General features: G+C 41.4%; 1 protein-coding gene across 16 annotated transcripts in view; it reads left to right on the forward strand.

Moving 5' to 3' along the window:
- NBEA (neurobeachin) overlaps positions 1–15,541 on the forward strand; it is a 637,779-nt gene extending 622,238 nt beyond the window's left edge. For all 16 annotated transcript variants that reach the window (XM_021065194.1, XM_021065195.1, XM_021065200.1 and 13 more), the window contains 4 exons: positions 7,335–7,436; positions 9,934–10,130; positions 11,447–11,598; positions 13,672–15,541. In XM_021065194.1, the coding sequence (XP_020920853.1) occupies positions 7,335–7,436; positions 9,934–10,130; positions 11,447–11,598; positions 13,672–13,762 (542 nt within the window). In that variant the 3' untranslated portion in view covers positions 13,763–15,541. The remainder of the gene's footprint in view (positions 1–7,334; positions 7,437–9,933; positions 10,131–11,446; positions 11,599–13,671) is intronic.

Below are 18,366 nucleotides of genomic sequence, written 5' to 3' on the forward strand. Positions count from 1 at the left end.
TGGTGTAGGTTGCAGACGCGGCTCGGATCCCGTGTTGCTGTGGCTCTGGCGTAGGCTGGCAGCTGCGGCTCCGATTCGACCCCTAGCCTGGGAACCTCCGTATGCCGCAGGAGCGGCCCAAGAAATGGCAAAAAGACAAAAAAAAAAAAAAAAAAAAAGGACAAGGTTATCCTTGAGTTCCCAGTGAGGCTCAGCAGTAACCATGCAGGTTCAATCCCTGGTCCTGCTCAGTGGGTTAAAGATCTGGAATTTCCATGACCTCTAGCCTGGAAACTTCCATATGCTACAGGTGCAGCCCTAAAAAAATAAAATAAAATAAAAGACAAGATTATTTTTAAGAAATTACTGCGTAATATTATCCGTATAGCATTGCCTCCATTTGTAGGAATTTATTTTTTTAATCAAAAACTGTTATCATCATGAACCTAAAGGACTTCCATAAAACCCACCATGTCCAGACTTGCCTGAACATTTACTGTGAGCCTATGTAGGATGGTTCCATTTTATCCATGATCCTTAACATAAAAGGAAACAGTTCTCTATAGATTAAACCCAATGAGTAGCTAAAGTATTGCCACGCAGCAAGCATGTATTGAAAGCCTATTGTGTGCTGGTACCAGCCTAGCAGCTGGGAGTGCTAGGTAGTCAAAGGCTCCGACTTTCTGGGGTTTACAAAAGTCTGTACTTCATGAATCATAATTGCTCTCAGGTAATATTTCGTGTCGTAAGTACTTTGCATCTACAAAATGCTTAGTATTATATCTTGGGCACCAATGAATGATTGCATAAAAACTGCTTTCAGCTTTTTGCCATGTGGGTAAGCATAATACTAAAAAAATATTGGTGGTCATTTTTAGTATTTAATTGACTTGACTGATCAGCGACTGACTTAATCTGTTAAAATGGCTCACCTAGCAGCCCCTGTATGCACGCCTAGAGAGCCCTACATACTGGTCAATTCGCTTTTTGCGAAAGCAGTCAGAGCACACACTGAATTGACTGTCACGTCAGGGATCAGCCATGGATGTTGACAGAGACATAGTCCTTGCTATCAGAAAACTTGCAATATGAAAGAAAAAGGTTTTTTTGGTTTTTTATTTTTTTTTACTATTTCAGTTTAATCTATTCTGGCTACCAATTCACAGGTCAGAGAATCAGGCTATATGTGTTTTCTGTCTCATATTGCATTGCTACACCAGACCGAAAAGCTAGTTATGTCTAAATTCATATTAAAGTGTGTGACACGATGCCCTTAGGTTTTGAGGGTTGTGTGTATTCATTGAGACACGGAGAGGGAAGTCCTGGCATGAAACCTAATATCCCAGTAGCTGTTAGAATTCAGGAATGGGCCTTGAATTTACTCTGTGTGTCAGAGACTGAATCATATTTATTCAGCATAGCACCACAACATGATCGGCTTCCTTTGCTCAGCTCATGTGCATATCCCTAAAATGTTCTCAGGATAAACTCAAGTGCTTTAACCTATGTATGCTTCTTTTGCATTGTCATTATTATTTGTAATGAATAGCTTTATTAATGCCACAGAGGAAAAAATTGATAATGTTTGTGGATTTTCTTAGTTAGGTATAGAAAGAGTTAATGGTTTCACTGAATCAAATGTACTATTGTGACAAATTAGACATCTCATAAATAAGTCTTTTTCTAACCACCTTTATAATTTTAATGAATTAGCAACATAGGCAATGAAAATGTGAAACAGATTATTACAAAGAGATTCAGACCGTAAAAGAAACAAGCCAAGGCTACCTGGCATAGGTTCCAGTTGCATTATAGCTGTTTTATTAATATACTTAATATCAATATCCATTGTTACTCTTTCAAACTTGTGACTTTGAACATGGACAATTTTCTTGGAGATGTAAATAGATCCCTGACTAGATAACAGAATTGCAGAGATGTGAGGGACAGATGCTTTCATCTGAAACAGACTTTTACACAAATTCTGAAACTAATTTGGAAGTGATAAAAATTAATTTGCACACTTTAATTGGAAGCAGGCTATCGCATGAAAGAAAGGAGAGCAGAGCAGGCAATTTGTGCTAAAGGCTGATTGAATTTTTTGTCAGGTAGGTATCTTGGACTTGGCCGTTTATCCTCCTGAGCCCTTCTTTGCAATATATTAGAGCCCATCTCTGACTGGTGTTCTTTAAAAGGATCAATGCTATTCCTGTTGAATCCCTAGAGCCCCAAATTTCATTGATCTTGGGACTTGACATTTCTCATTACGTGCTGTAGCTTCCAACAAGATAGTCACAAGAGGGGCAAGTCAACACTGTCTCCTCAACAGACACTTAAAATACACTGGGACCTCAGCTCACAATCCAGCCTGCTTGTAAAGTGTGTGGCTTAAATGTTTATACCAGATACACAGTGCTTGATAGAGAGCTTGTTGAACTGTTTAAAATCATAGCAACAGGAAACTTTGCGAGAGAATGTACCGTTCACGTTTTCAAATCAAATCGACAAATATTCATTGAGTAATAGGTATAAGACATTGTTACCATGCTTTTTCTGTTGCACTTTGGAGAAACAAGTCTTTAGCTCATGTATGAGCATTATGCAAACTATGAAATGAGAAGCCCATTGAAAAGGAGACTCCAGCTGTGCACACATCCCTTCCCTGGACTCCCATTGTGTAAGCTTCGGCTCTGGACACTGACCCTCCCGCCAGCCCCAACCTGTCACTAAACATCTGCCAAATCGCATTCCTTGCTTTGTCTACATCCAGCCATCTTTTAAAACCATCCTGGTGGCCAGCTCCACAGCCACCACTAACCGAGTGTGTTTTCGGGGATGAACAAAGCATGGACAAAGAGTAGCCCAGTGATATTAAACAGATAGATAGATAGATAGACACATATACATACATATATATATATATGCATATATATGCATGTATATATGTGTGTGTGTATATATATATATACATATATATGCATGTATATATGTGTGTGTGTGTGTATATATATGCATGTGTGAATATATACAGACCTGCTTCCTTGGGAAAGGCAGGTGGATTATACTGTCCATTATTTGGGGAGGGGAATGGTAGGACAGTTATGTGCTGTGACCTTAGATCCAGAGTCAGGATTTCAAGGGAAGAGATCTGCCCTGAAACAACAGTGCTCAGAGGGAAATATGGTCAGTGTCCCCTCTGAAGAAGAAAAAGAACAACTTAGAGTGAATGGACCATAGGTTCTGTCTTCTGTTTGTCATCGAGTGCTCTGAGTATGTAATAAAATGAAGCCACATCATGGGACGTTTTCCAACCCATGGAATGTTTTTATGTGAGTTACCTTGTGACCTGTGGAAAATGCAGGCCCAGGCCTGTCTGGTCCTTGGGCCAGAAACCTCTGCATTCACTCTCAGGTGGCAGAGGACACAGGGTCTCCATAAGAGAATCCTCATCGACAAAGTTTTTCTGAGCTTTTCAGCAAATGTTTAACATAATTTTTAAAATAAGTCTTGAAATCAGAGTAGTGATGAAGCTACTGCACCCTTCAAAATCTCTTACTCTGGGGTTTCAAGTCAGAAATCCATCATTTTTATGTAGGTATAAACATGAATGAAAATGCCTTCTGCAGTGATTCTGCAATGACTCAACAAAGGTTATAGATAAAATCTGAATGTCGTATATCGTCAAGAGGTTCATTTTCTGACTCCAGCAGGACTGCACTGAGGATCAGAGGAAGGCTCTTCTGTTTTTGTTTAGCTCTAATTCAGAAGGCCCAAAACTTCCCCTACATGTTAGTAGTTCCATAAATGAAGTTTAAAATAATAGGAACCATGAGTAATCTTTACTTTGATCATTTCTCTGAAAGCCATAGACCATCACACTGAAAAAGCTGTCCTGTCAGTTCTCTGTGAATAGTAGCATCTAATACCTCTGTACTTTTTTCATCATCCATTTTAAAAATATTGAGACGACTCGTGATAAAAATGAATTAGAATCTGTTTATTATAAGCCTATTATATTTGCAGTTTCTAAATGCTCGCCTGAAAGGAGTCTCAAAATTGGACGTGTTTGTTCTTTACCATTCATGGTAATTCCATCACACAGAAAGCTCTTCTCCTGAAGAAATGACTAGGGAAGGAGGACCACGATGCTGTGGTCCCCAGAGGGGAGGTCTCACCTGCGCCTCCCTCTGTGCGGGCCCTTTAACCCTCGGCTACATCCATCAATTGTGATGTGACAGTGACAGACTATTCCTAGGCTTTTGAATGATTGTTGGGGTATATGACATCTGTCCCTGGCAATGAAAGGAAATATAGAAAATATGCTTTCCCCCTGCTACAGATTCCCCAACTCAGAGCCCCCTGAATGGCATTTTATTTACTTCTCTATAGTTTAAAGAGGGAAACTACTTTCAAGGGGCCCCACAAAATCCCCTAATAGTTAAGTTTCACCGTTTATTCAAATGATCTGGGGAAATCGTAATGAAAGATAAAATATTTTAAACTTCCTGAATCAGAGGTCAGCCTTTGAAAAACTTACTTCCTAATAGAAAATATATTGCATACATAAGGAATATTTTAAAATGTTTTTATACATTTAAAAAATTCCCTGCTATAAAACTAGATTGCTTTTTACTTATTCTGTAGCATGTAAGGGGAAACTTTAGAAAGATACATGTTTGATAAAAGTTACATGTCTAATAAAAGTCTATGAAAATTTTATCAAACATGTAACTGCAGGATTTTTAATTCATCAGTCTCTCCAAGATAAAATGGTTATTTAGAAAAATTAAGGGTAATATTGCACATAAAATCTTATCAATAATTAATCTTCATTTTGCTGGGGAACTCAGGGCATCGTTGAAGCATAATTTTGTAGACTGTGGGTGTGTGTGTGTATCTCAGACAAATCCAGGACTGCTGACAAATATAATTGGATACTCTGCCAATATTCAAACACGTTATAGCAAGATACATAAATTTAGAATAAGATCACAAGCTGACGTGGACTTTCGGCTCCCTTTCCCACACACCGTCTAAGTCAGAAATGCCTCAAAAGCGGTGTGGAAGCTGATGGATCTGAGGAAACTCACAGAAAATGGTGAGCAGTTCCTAGGGAGACAGAAGTCCAGTGGGTCTGAAGGAGGAGATGCCCAGCAATGGTGTTGGGTGCCTTGCTGGGTAAGGCGCTTTAGTTATTCACTTTCTTCCTGGAATTTTCCAGGATCTGTTGATGGCTTCCCTCCTGCCACTGTGGGGCAAGTAATTGGAACGCCAACCCAGCCGCTCAGGGCTGTGGCATCACATCAGTGCCAAGGGAGGGGCTGCCCAGGAGGTGGTCACACGTGCCACCCCTTGGACATTCACTTGCCCCCTCCAGGGCCAGGGTATTGCGACCCAGGAGGCAGCTCTCAGAAAGATCAGCTTTGAGACCAAAGCATAGGATGTTTCTCTGAGAGACAAGATGGGGGGGGGAGGCGGGGTCAACCCCATGTAGAGTGAAATCACAGAGAAATGCAGCAACTATAAAGGAAAGCTCACAAACTCACCCACCAGGTAAAACAGAATGAACAGAAGAGAAAAATACAGAAGTTTTTTTTTTTTTTTTTTTTTTTTTTAAAGGCGTAATATTCTCTAAGGCATAAGAAAGGGGGCGTTAAAGTTACTGGTACTGTCCTGTATTTCTTAAGCTGGGAGTGAGTACAAGGGAGTTTATTTTGTTCTCTTAATCTTACATATATACCCTAAATATGTAATGTTTTAAATTATTTAATTAGGAGTTTCTGTCGTGGCTCAGTGGTTAAGGAACCCGAGAGAATGTTGCATCCATGAGAATGTTGCCTCAATCCCTGGCCTCGCTCAGTGGTTTGAGGATCCGGCGTTGCTGTGGCTGTGGTGTAGGCCGGCAGCAACAGCTCCGATTCCCTAGCCTGGGAACCTCCATCTGCCACGGGTGTGGCCCTAAAAAGACAAAAAAGGAATTAAAAGAGTGAAAGGTAGTGTAAGCCATTCGTAAGTGCGTAGCTGTTAGTGGAAAGCAGGAGCAGTTGGGAATTAGGAGGCGTTGATGGAGAGTTGCTGGACCTGACGTGAGCAGTCAGACCGCAGCGGTGTCACTAATCAGTGTTTCACGTCCTTCCTTCTGGTCACGTGGCTTCAACAGAGTTTCCCGTCAGGGTCTTTCGTGTCCTCGTATCCTGTCCTGTGTGGCCAAGACTTTCTTTCCTCAACCTCCAAAGCAGCCGCTCCAGACTTTACCCAGGTCGGCACCATCCCCCACACGCCTTCCAGAATTCCTCTCTGACTTTCTGCTGTTTCCTTTGCCTCCATACTCTTGCACCCAAGACGGTCTCCTTCCCCCGTTCCCGTCGAGAGTGGCTCCTCCAAATAAGACAGTGTTGGGCATGGGGCCCTCCTGGCTTAGCATCCTCACAGTCTTACGTGCATGCAGGTTATTCAACAACATTCTGCGTTTCTCTTCATTCATCCGTGGATGTTTTGATGCCTGCTGTACTCTGTGCATTTGTTCAACGCATTTGTCTTTGAGGGCCTCGGTGGTCCGCCTGTGGAGGCTGTACCCTGTTTGGTTGGTGTGTTCTAAACAATTCCACGTGCCTTACACCTTCTTACACTCCCAGCTCCTAACTCGCTTAGCAGGCGGCCTGTCACTTAGAAGGCACGCGCTCACCGCGGAGGCGAGAGCGCTTGGCAGTCAGAGTGCCTACGCATGTGATTCAGCTGGACCTTCTTAGCTAGGTCCCACCAGTAAAGTCAGGGGGAAAATTCAGATGATGCTTTCCTTCACTACTTTCCTTCCCCTCCGCCAACCAAAAATCCAAGCACCGCAGCTTGTGGGAGATTTTAAGGCACGTTTTGAAATGCGGAAGGACATGGGTTTCAGAATTACCCAGCTCTGGGTTCAGTTCCAGCCCTTGCTAGCTGTATAAACTTGTGTAAATTGAAAAACCTTTAAAAGCCTTGGATTTCTAGGCTACTAAAATAGAGATCATAATTGGACCTACCCGTGTGAATGTTGTAATTCAATGAGATTGCCCATGTGAATGCCGCGGTTGGCGTAATTTCTATTTCTGGACAATCAGAAAAAGAAGAACAGCTATCGCCATTCTCATGGTGTTCTAAAGAGGCATCCGAACAACCTGTGTGGTAGGTACAGTCGTTTTCCCTTTTTCACAGGTGAACAAACACCGCAAAGGTTAAGGAACTGGCTCGTGGTCACACAGCTAGGAAATGTCCTCTCTGAACAGTAGTGCTTGCTCTTTTAAATGCCCGATTTAACGGCGGGGCCCTTCATTCCCGCCCTTGGTCTCTGCTGACTCTCCGCTGCCCTCTCCTTGCAGGTGACTATCCTGCACCAAGAGCCGTCCTCACAGGCCACGACCACGAAGTTGTCTGTGTTTCCGTCTGTGCAGAACTTGGCCTTGTTATCAGCGGTGCTAAAGGTCAGAAGACAATCCTTTCATTTTAGGTCTTTAGAAACTGTACTGTTTTCACAAGGTAACCATAATTTCTGATTTATTTCCTTTAGGAAGCTCTCCACAGACAAATGTAATCCCATAGGATTTTTTTTCTAGCTATTGCATTTTATTACTTATTAATAATATTTATTTATTAATATGTAGTTATTTATTAATAACACATTTGTGCCAGTACTCAGATAAAAGATATATATATAAAATTTTATGTAGTATTTTGTGGTCATCAGCATTGTAACCGGAACACTGGTAAGTTAAACTACAGCACACCCAAGTGATGCAGTCATTCAAAATAACATGTAAAAGACAAGGGGACGTTCCCGTCGTGGCTCAGTGGTTAACGAATCCGACTAGGAACCATGAGGACGCGGGTTCGATCCCTGGCCTCGCTCAGTGGGTTAAGGGTCCAGCATTGCTGTGGCTCTGGTATAGGCTGGTGGCTACAGCTCCGATTCGACCCCTGCCCTGGGAACCTCCATATGCTGTGGGAAGCAGCCCTAGAAAAGACAAAAGACCAAAAAAAAAAAAAAAAAAAAAAACAAGGGGAAGACCCCTGTGATTGGGGGAGGGGGTGGAGGTCAGGTTTTTCCTCCGACGTAGCCTTGGGCCCACCCCACCCCCTTCTCAGGTGCCTTTCTTCTCGAGGCCGGGGACTGTGCAGTGGAAACATGATCTCTTAGCTCTTTCCACTTGCTGTGGAAGAAGTCTAGTTTCGGGACAGATCCGGAACCTTGGTTCTGAGTCTGACTCAGACACCAGTTCTCCATGGGAGGCTTGGGGCAGGAAGGAGCCTCATGCTTACGGGAAACCGAAAGAAAACCAAAGGGGCCGAGGGCTGAGTGTGGTGAAGACCCCACAGAGGTGAGGAGACAGGAGGCTGCAGAAGGGTGGGGTGGCAGGTGGCACGAGGATTTGCGATGTGTATTTTATTTTGAGCATGGTAGGGAACTGTTGAAGTTTTTAGCAAAGTGAGGAAATGATCAGATTTGGTTTAAGGAGCTTATTCTGGCTCCTTTTCATGTATAGGTAATGAGTATAACGTCTGAAGGTGGGAACGCTGTGTTTTATCATTTTTGTACTTAAGAGTAAGTAACTCCGGGATGGACACATAGGATTTTTTCAAGAAACGTCTTTTAATGTCTGTTTAGTAATATTATGTGTAATATTATTCTGTTCTATAAAGGAAGAAAAACAGAAAAGACACATAGTACACATAGGGAAAAACATTTTCTGTAGATGATGGTTGATATTAGAAGTGACTGCTGTTTTCTCTTTTCTCCAATTCTTTGTATTTTCCAAAATGCACATTTATTACTTTTAGGAAACTATTTAGATATAGCATTATAACATCACTTGTTTTATAAAATATGCATCGGCTTAAATCAATGGATTGAAAAATAGGACTATAATTCATACAGAGTTTTTGTGGAGTTTTTCTGGGTGTGTATGGGGTGGGGGACAGGTGATACCAAACTATATTAACCAATTATTTTTCTCAACCTGTGAGTGTTTTATCTTAACGCAGTTTCTATCTGGGAGAAAACAATTGGAGCAAAATAAGTCATTCCCCATGCCACTTTTACATTCTTGCCTCACTTCTCCTTTATTTATTTATTTATTTATTTATTTTTAATTAATTAACTTTTTTTTTTTTTTTTTTTGGTCTTTTTGCCATTTCTTGGACCGCTCCCGCAGCATATGGAGGTTCCCAGGCTAGGGATCTAATCAGAGCTGTAGCCGCCAGCCTATACCACAGCCATAGCAACGCGGGATCCGAGCCACGTCTGCAACCTACACCACAGCTCACGGCAACGCTGGATCCTTAACCCACTGAGCAAGGGCAGGGGTCAAACCTGCAACCTCATGGTTCCTAGTCGGATTCATTAACCACTGAGCCACGACAGGAACTCTTCACTCCTTTATTTAAAAGACAGAAAGTGTTCCAACAGTCTGAATTATTTGATTTTCTTAATGTTGCTTTTCACATTTTGTGTATAGGCTACAGAAAAGGTAAAACTTATTATTTGATAGTAATGTATTTATGTGGAACAGTGTTAACATTTTGATGATACGAAAGAAAATTACCAATTGTTTTACTAATTCTCCTAAGCTTTCTAAAGAAAACTTTCTAAAAACACATTAATAGACTATTTCTGGGATATACAGCCTTTCATTCTCCTGTAATGTATAAACTGTATCCTTTTTTTTAAAATGACTATTATCTCATGAAGGAAAAGAGCAAGTATTTACCTTGATAAAAAGTTTGAGAGCTACGTGTATGTTATATAACAGCTCTCTGTATTTGTTCTGTTGAAATAGGGCATCAGTGCTTGGCTTTTGCCAGCGTAGTTCTTATTTTTTTCTCCTTTGAACAAATCTGAGCATATGTCCAGGTATAGGTTTGCAGGAGCTTGCATGTGACTGTTGTCACCAATGACAGTCATTGCTGTTCCCCACTCCACAGAGGGCCCTTGCCTTGTCCACACGATCACTGGAGATTTGCTAAGAGCCCTTGAAGGACCAGAAAACTGCTTGTTCCCACGCTTGATTTCTGTCTCCAGCGAAGGCCACTGTATCATCTACTATGAACGAGGGCGATTCAGCAATTTCAGCATCAATGGGAAACTTTTAGCTCAAATGGAGATCAACGATTCAACACGGGTAAATCCGCAGGTTCAGTGCTAACTAGGGGCTGAGCCAAGAGGTTAAAGATTGAGTATTTTACATAAAATGACTCATAATGGAATGTCTCTGGTATCCAGATGAATGTGTTCTGGTTTATAAAAGCATATAAATTCATGTTGATTGATCCTTTAAACAAAACCAAAGTTCATTTAATCCCAGGTAATTAACTCAGTGAATGAGCATTCAGAGATGATGGCTTTGTCTGGTTAGAGGTTAGACCCTTAAGGAGATTTTTCTTAAGCTCCTTTCACCAACAACAGTTCCTTCACTGCTCCTTCCTGACATTAAAGGTGACGTTATTGGAGTTCCGGTCCTGGCTCAGTGGAAACGAATCTGACTAGTATCCATGAGGATGCGGGTTTGATCTCTGGCTTCACTCAGTGGGTTAAGGATCCGGTGTTGCTGTGAGCTGTGGTGTTTAGTCACAGATGCAGCTCAGATCCCATGTTGCTGTGGCTCTGGCATAGGCCAGCGGCTTCAGCTCTGATTCAGTCCTAGCCAGGGAATCTCCATATGCTGTGGGTTAGGCTGTGAAAAGACCAAAAAAAAAAAAAAAAAAAGGCTCTATTGTCAAAGGATCTTATCGTTCGAACCCTAGACCAAAATTACATTTAAATCTCCTGTCACTGACAAATGAATTGTAATTGCTGGTTTATCTTTTTTTTTATTTATTTATTTACGCTTTTTGGGGGGGGCGCACCCACGGCATATAGAGGTTCCCAGGCTAAGAGTCTAATCAGAACTATAGCTGCTGGCCTAGACCACAGCCACAGCCACAGCAAAGCCAGATCCCGAGCCGCGTCTGCAACCTACACCACAGCTCATGGCAACACTGGATCCATAACCCACTGAGAGAAGCCAGGGATCGAACCTGCAACCTCATCATTTCTAGTCAGATTCGTTTCCACCGCACCACGACGGGAACTCCTGGTTTATCAGTTTTGAAATATGCTTCTGCCATTTGTTCTAAAAGCCTTGACCTTGCTAGTATTCAGAACTGAACAAAACATCATGTTCTTTAACTCTCAAGTTCTTTCTCGATGAGACTGATAATACTCTCTTTGGGACTTCTGTTATTTTGTAACCTAATTGGCTTTGATAAGATCCTTTGTCTGTGTTAAGAACTTTGATGTATTCCACATTGGAAAGCGTATGGGTTGGACTTTCGACAACTTGGGCAAATGGCTAAAAGCAGATAGTAATGACAGGGACCCGTATTAGGTGCCTTTCAGTAGTGAGTGTTGATCATTTGGGAACCACTGAGAGAAACTGTTCTTCTGCCTTGTCTGAAGGCCATTCTCCTGAGCAGCGATGGCCAGAACCTGGTGACTGGAGGAGACAATGGCGTGGTGGAGGTCTGGCAGGCCTGCGACTTCAAGCAGCTGTACATCTACCCCGGATGCGACGCCGGCATCAGAGCAATGGACTTATCCCATGACCAGAGGTGAGTTAAGCCAGGGAGTCGTGTAATCACTGGACAACTGTCGGAAAGCCCTTTGCATTTCACCGGGACTGAAACATGCTGCGAATAAGATTCCAGCATCCAGACGGAAGAAAGACTAGTGCCAAAAGGGTAAATTGAGGAAAGGAGTGAGTACTCTAGGAAAGGATTCTGGTAAGAAGGAAACAGGAAGAGAATGAGCAAAAAAAAAAAAAAAAAAAAAAAAAGAGCCTGAAGAAAAACAGGTGCATCTAGACCCTGCCCAAAACATAGAATTATCCCCACCAACTTCTCTGTTCTCAGATCCTTGCCTGGTCTCAGACAGGCCTTTCTGGCTTACATTATGTGAAAAAAACATAGATTTTTTTGGCAGACTCTCGGCTTGAAGCATACAATGTCTAGTTAACCAATTTCCAGCCAAATGCAAAGTGCAGACTACAGCTGGCCTCTGTTTTAAAAATATGAGGCATTCGTTACTTGAAATAACCCCACCCCTATTTTCTTATTCACATATCTCTCATTTATGTTGTTTTATGTATTTCCCTAAGACACTGTAATCTTTTCTCGGAATCGATAGGATGTTAACAAAGTAATGTGATTTTTCCATTGTTTCTCAGTTTGCAACAAGATTTTGGTTTTTTCCTGAAAATTGTTTTTAGGTTTATTATAAAGTGAAAAGAGTATTTGGAATATAGACTCTAAAATTTCTAAATTTGAAAGATAAATTAAAACTATAATATGGAATTCCTGTTGTGGCTCAGCAGGTTAAAAACCCAACGAGGATACCAGGTTAATATCTATTAGGACACCAGTTCAATCCTTGGCCTTGCTCAGTGGTTTAAGGATCTGGCGTTGCCACAAGCTATGGCGTAGGTCGCAGATGTGGCTCAGATCCTGTAGGCTGGCAGCTGCAGCTCCAATTCAACCAGCCACTAGCCTGGAAACTTCCATATGCCAAGGTGTGGCCATAAAAAGAAAAAGAAAAAAAACTTCTGTAATCTTAATATAGTAATTTCTCATGTTTGCTACATATTTAACAGAAATAAGAAAAATCTTAACCAACTTATTTTAATTCTATGTATATTCTTTAATAGTGTCAGTTCTTAAATATTATGGATATTAAGGCTTATATGACAAATTTAACAAAGAGTCTTCGCAATAGACTAAAATGGCATTGAAGTCATCAGGAAGAGCAACGGAATTTAAATTAGTTTGCGGAGAGGATATTTGACCTGCAGCCCAACCTGTTTTAAATAAAATTTAAGCAGATTCTTAAGAGTGTTCTGAAATGCTGTAGTCCATATTCATGAATAAATGGGAATGGTTTACTGTGTAATCATTTTTATCTACTTGGGTGTTTCTGAGTATTTAAGTATTTTAAGTATTCTCCTGATGTTCTTCATTCATTCATGTATTCATGTTGCAACCATTTGCTGCCACCATCATAGACTGACCACTGTTCACAGCCCTGAGGATGCATAACAAGGTCATTGAGCCCAAAGAGCTCGAACAGTCATAATGTTTGTATGTGAGGGAAGCAGGAACAGAGGAACAGAAGAAAGAAGGGGTGTGGAGGGGCAGGAAAGGCTTTATAAGGGCTTACAGTTCACTAGGCGTGGGGAGAGGGTAGGTGAGAGCTCATAGGCAAAGCGGCATGCATGTCAGCAGTCTCCCAAGAGGAGTAGGAAAGATACTAATTAAGTTTCTATTTCTTTTTTAATCTTATCCTTAATTTGAATCACTCTTGTTTTGTAATGCCCCTGATATGTTGGAATAGTAGCACATGCACTTAAGCTATACATTGACAGATAAACATACAGTGAGGATGCTATGCTCACGACGTGTTTATCTGATGAGCTGTCCCATCCACAGCTCATCAGCACTTGGGTTGGCCGTCCAGGCATTGACAGGATTGTTTCAGCTTCTCGCAGGAGAACCGAGAATAAATCTTAATCCTATCTCAGGGTACACAAAACTAAAGCTTGGTGAACTTTGAGATCATGATATTGTTTGGTGTGAAGCAGAACCACATCAGTGATCTTGTGTCTCTCTTCACTACTGTCTCTGCTTTTCCAGGACTCTGATCACTGGCATGGCTTCTGGTAGCATTGTAGCTTTTAATATAGATTTTAATCGGTGGCATTATGAGCATCAGAACAGATACTGAAGACAAATGAAGAACCAAAAGCCAAGTTAAAGCTGAGAGCACAAGTGCTGCGTGGAAAGGCAATATCTCTGGTGGAAAAAACTCGTCTACATCGACCTCCGTTTGTACATTCCATCACACCCAGCAATAGCTGTACATTGTAGTCAGCAGCCATTTTACTTTGTGTGTTTTTTCACGACTGAACACCAGCTGCTACCAAGCAAGCTTATATCATGTAAATTATATGAATTAGGAAATGTTTTGGTAATTATTTCATATATTGTTGTTTATCGAGAAAAGGTGGTAGGACGTGTCACAAGAGACTTTTGACAATTCTGAGGAACCTTGTGTCCAGTTGTTACAAAGTTTAAGCTTTGAACCTAACCTGCATCCCATTTCCAGCCTCTTTTCAAGCTGAGAAAAAAAACAAAAAACAACAAAAAAAAACAAACCACGTTTGATATTTTGTACATCAAATGCATCTTATTTAAAGGGATACTTTTGTAAAAGTAAAACCTTGTATAAAAAACAAAATGTTTCTTAATTTTATTGTGGAGTTACAACTTGCATGTTCTTTAATCCTGATGTCTTGACAGAACAGGTGCATCGACACTAGGAAATAGTAAGATCTGTCCAAGGACACAGCTTGTATGAAAGGATTGAATTTGGGCTCAATTAGTAATTTTTGACATTTTCACTAAAATATGATTTGCACTTTCTAATCAAAATTCATCCGTCCTAAGTGAAATTTGCTCATAAAGCATTTAGATACTAAGCCATTTTTTTTGGTTGCCATTTTTGGTACTTTTTACAAAGAAAATTTAGCCCTACCCTTCATAATTTGAAGACACAGCAGAAAGGGGGCTTAGGGATGAGGTCCTGGTTTTATTGTATAAATAGGAGTCCCGATTGTTAGTTCCATAGTAATGACTTACCAACTCCTGGACAACTCTTCCAGAATCATCCTGCTGGCTTAGCGTGTGTACATTAGGGGAGGAGAATCTGATGCTAATTTTTTTTTGCTTTTTTTTTTCTCTTTGGTTCCTGAATAGCTTAGTTTCTTTAATAATAAATCAGACTTTATTATAACAATAACTGAAGTTATTCTTTTAGGTTTGTGTGAAATTCTCACCTAAAGCCACATTCTTAGCCTAAGGCACTTCGTCTTTTATGATATAAAATGATGGCTATCAAATGATTTTCCATACATTGTACTGATCAAGTTACACACCCAGGGGTATATACACTTTATTCATGTTTCTTCTTTGTATATTTGGTGACTGTATCGTCATAGATGTACATATTGTGTCGGTAGGGCTATGAGGCATGTTACAGGAATGTAATTTTCTCAGAATTTACACTCACTTGCAGTCATTTATTTAAAAAGATAAAACAAGATAATGGGTTCTTTGTATTGGCACTTTGCACCAGAAACATATCATTATTTATTGATGTGATTACTTATTTGTTATCCACCTTGTACTAGTAAGTTTTAGCACTGAATTCCTTCTTCATTGTTGTTTGTATTTATGAGATTCTGAAATTCCGGGGAATCAGCGTAATGATTAAGTTATTCATCACCAGGCTGTAAGCAATATCTTGAGTTTGTAGCTTAGAATTGGGAGGATAATGAACATCTGGAAGACAAGTTCATTTCATCTTGAGATCATGGTGAAATATTTTGGATATATAAATTCCTTAAGCTATTGTAACCATGTTTTATTGCAAAGATGTAAAATATGCCAGATGTGTGTGAGTTGGAAATCAAAAAAAAGAAAAATAAAATATGCAAAGAATTCACTGATTGTTTCACATTTCATTGGACACTTCACTTACATGCATTCATTATGCTGTCATACAAGTTTAAGAAATCAACATCACCTCATATAAGGGCCTAGAGCATCTAAGAACATGAAATAGAGTCCTAATGAGGCTCTGTAATTTGCTGAAACATGAGCTGCTCTGCTTGACCATCTGGCAGGGATTTGGGGCACCAGTGACCAGAGGGAAACAGCCTGTTGTTTCTTCTGCATAGTCTACTTTGGGGGTTACTTTTGTTTCATTTAAAAGGAACTAAATGCAGGTGAACGATGTAACGGCCCATTACATGAAAGTTACCAAATAATGCTATTTTCATTTGAACCATGCTTTCTAGAATTTATCATTGACCAGGCATCAGGCAGGCGGAAGTGGAGCAGCTGTTGACCAAAGCAGGCAGACAGCAGGAGCGGTGCTGAGGGGGCCTCAGCCATTCACACGAGCACGGCGGAGGGGGCAGCAGCCCAGGAGGCCCAGGGAGTGACCAAACTGAAGGTAAACACATTCTCAGGACAAAAAGGACACAACCAATGGCAGCCTGAGAAAGCTTTGCTATCGCCCTCTGTCCTGTCCCCAAACCAGACATCTGTTGGTCATTCCCAGCCCAACCCTTCTCACCGCCCCTCAGTCATTCCTCGGGCTAGTTACCACCTAGAGATCTCTTTAAACTCGCTGCCCTCCTTCCAGAACCACTGTCTCGACTGTCACCGAAACCTTTCGACTAGAATGCGTGCCTCCCACCATACACCACGCTGCTGTCTGAAGGCCTGTCATTCCTCTGCCCAGCGCTCTGCAGTGTTCCTCATGTTCCTAAACTCCAGGGGGTAAAATACCTGGGAGCTTATTTCTGAGAGCAGAATCCAGGACTCCCTCCCCCAGGTGACTGTGCTGTGGGTCATGCCTGGGCATGTCATGGACAACACTAAGGTGAGGGACACAGTCCACAGTCTTTCAGGAGGGAAACAGTCACATCTTCCCCTCTGCTTGGTACCTGGCACCTTGGGCAAGTGCACCTACTTTCAGGTGGCTGAGAACCACCCCGTGCCCTGTTCCCTAGTGTCTTCCCTGCCCGGAGAGCCCCTCTTTGTCTGCACCAGCTGGTGGAACTCCCTGTTGCAGACCGACCTAAACTCATTTAGTCGTGCACTCTTTTTGGCAGGTAAAGGTAGGCCTGCATCTTCACTATTTATGATGAAACAATTCAGGACCAATTTCTGCTACACTGTAGAAATATATCGTTAGCAAACACGTAGTAGCAAGCCAGCAAGCAAGCACACAGGAGGTCATTCATGGAAATCTTCCTGAGCTCTGGAATCCAGTGCTTTTTTAGGCTATCTGACATCCACTTTACATAGAAAATGACTGAAAGCAGAGGCATTAATATTCTAGAAGCAAGATTCCGTGAGCCTTAAAATTCCATCAGCAACTGGGATCTTCAAAACTAATCATCTAGTTAAAAAGCCCTGGGCATCACCTCAACAGCACAAGCTGAAGACCTCAGTAGATTCTTATACTCTGGTTATAGAGAGTTAGAAAAGCTCTCTGAAATACTGTAGCCAGTGTATATTGAAGTCACATGTACTAAATAACACTAACTGCATCAAGGATGCTAATTAAGAAGCCAATAATTTCCCCACTGACAAGTCCATCTTCATAGTCACTATCCTAACTAATGAAGTGTCTAGTCTCTTTTGGAATAAGGAAGCTGGAGTTCTGGCCCTTGATTTTATATTGAGACTTTACTGACTAAATGAGCTGGAGTATAAATTTCTGATCAGGGCAACTGACGAGCCCCGAGTGTGCAGAGTACATTAACATGTACTATTACGTTGTCTATCCTGGATATTTTAAAGTAAATTATAACATCCTAACACATCTACTTATTGTCATAGTCTCAGCTCAAGTGCCCACTCCTCTGTGAGGCCTTCCCTGACCCCGGCGTTAGCTTCCTCACACCTAGGAAGCCCCTGTCACTACAGAGCCGTGTATTGTCATATCTTACTTGCCTCTCTTCCTTTGTGACTGTGAGCTTCTTGGCAATGGGACTCTTATCTTGGATCCTTAGGACAGTGTTGGGTTCAGAGCAGACTGTCAGTAGATGTAGATTTGCTGAATGCTTTGATGAATAGCAGATCTCTGGCAAAGTAGGCAGGAATGCTCAGGCCCTCTCTCCTCCCACTGCCCTGACACCCCAGCCTTGGGGTGCGCTCTCCTGCACTGCACTGTGCTCCTCCCAGAGAGCTCCATTCCCCAGTTACCATCACAGTCACTTTTACGTATTTTCGGCATAAACTTCTTTGCTCTAAGAGTATTTTTCACAAACATTTTTGTCTCATGACTAATTGGCCATAAGGCAAGTTTGTTGTAAAAGATAAAATAATGAAAAAAGAGGGACATTAAAAAGGACGTAATGATACATGGATAATGAGTAATAAAATTTGTAAGACTTTATCACAGAATAACTGTTGTGGCTTAGTGGGTTAAGGACCCAATATCTCTGTGAGGATGTGGGTTCAATCCCTGGCCTTGCTCAGTGGGTTAAGGATCCACATTGCCACAAAGCTCTTGCATACATCACAGACACCCGCTGGATCCAAGTGTTGCTGAGGCTTTGGTGTAGGTGGGCAGCTGCAGCTCCGATTCAACCTCTAGCCCAGGAATTTCCATTTGCTGCAGGTACAGCCATAAAAAGACTGTTTCACACAATACAGATATTTGAATACCTTTAAAATGTGCATAGATTCACAGCAATATTGCTCAAATAACTGGTTTTGTTTTGGAGGCTGTACCTAAACACTCATCTTCCA

The sequence above is a fragment of the Sus scrofa genome, chromosome 11 (assembly GCF_000003025.6).
Source record: "Sus scrofa isolate TJ Tabasco breed Duroc chromosome 11, Sscrofa11.1, whole genome shotgun sequence".
NCBI classification, from domain to species: Eukaryota; Metazoa; Chordata; class Mammalia; order Artiodactyla; family Suidae; genus Sus; species Sus scrofa.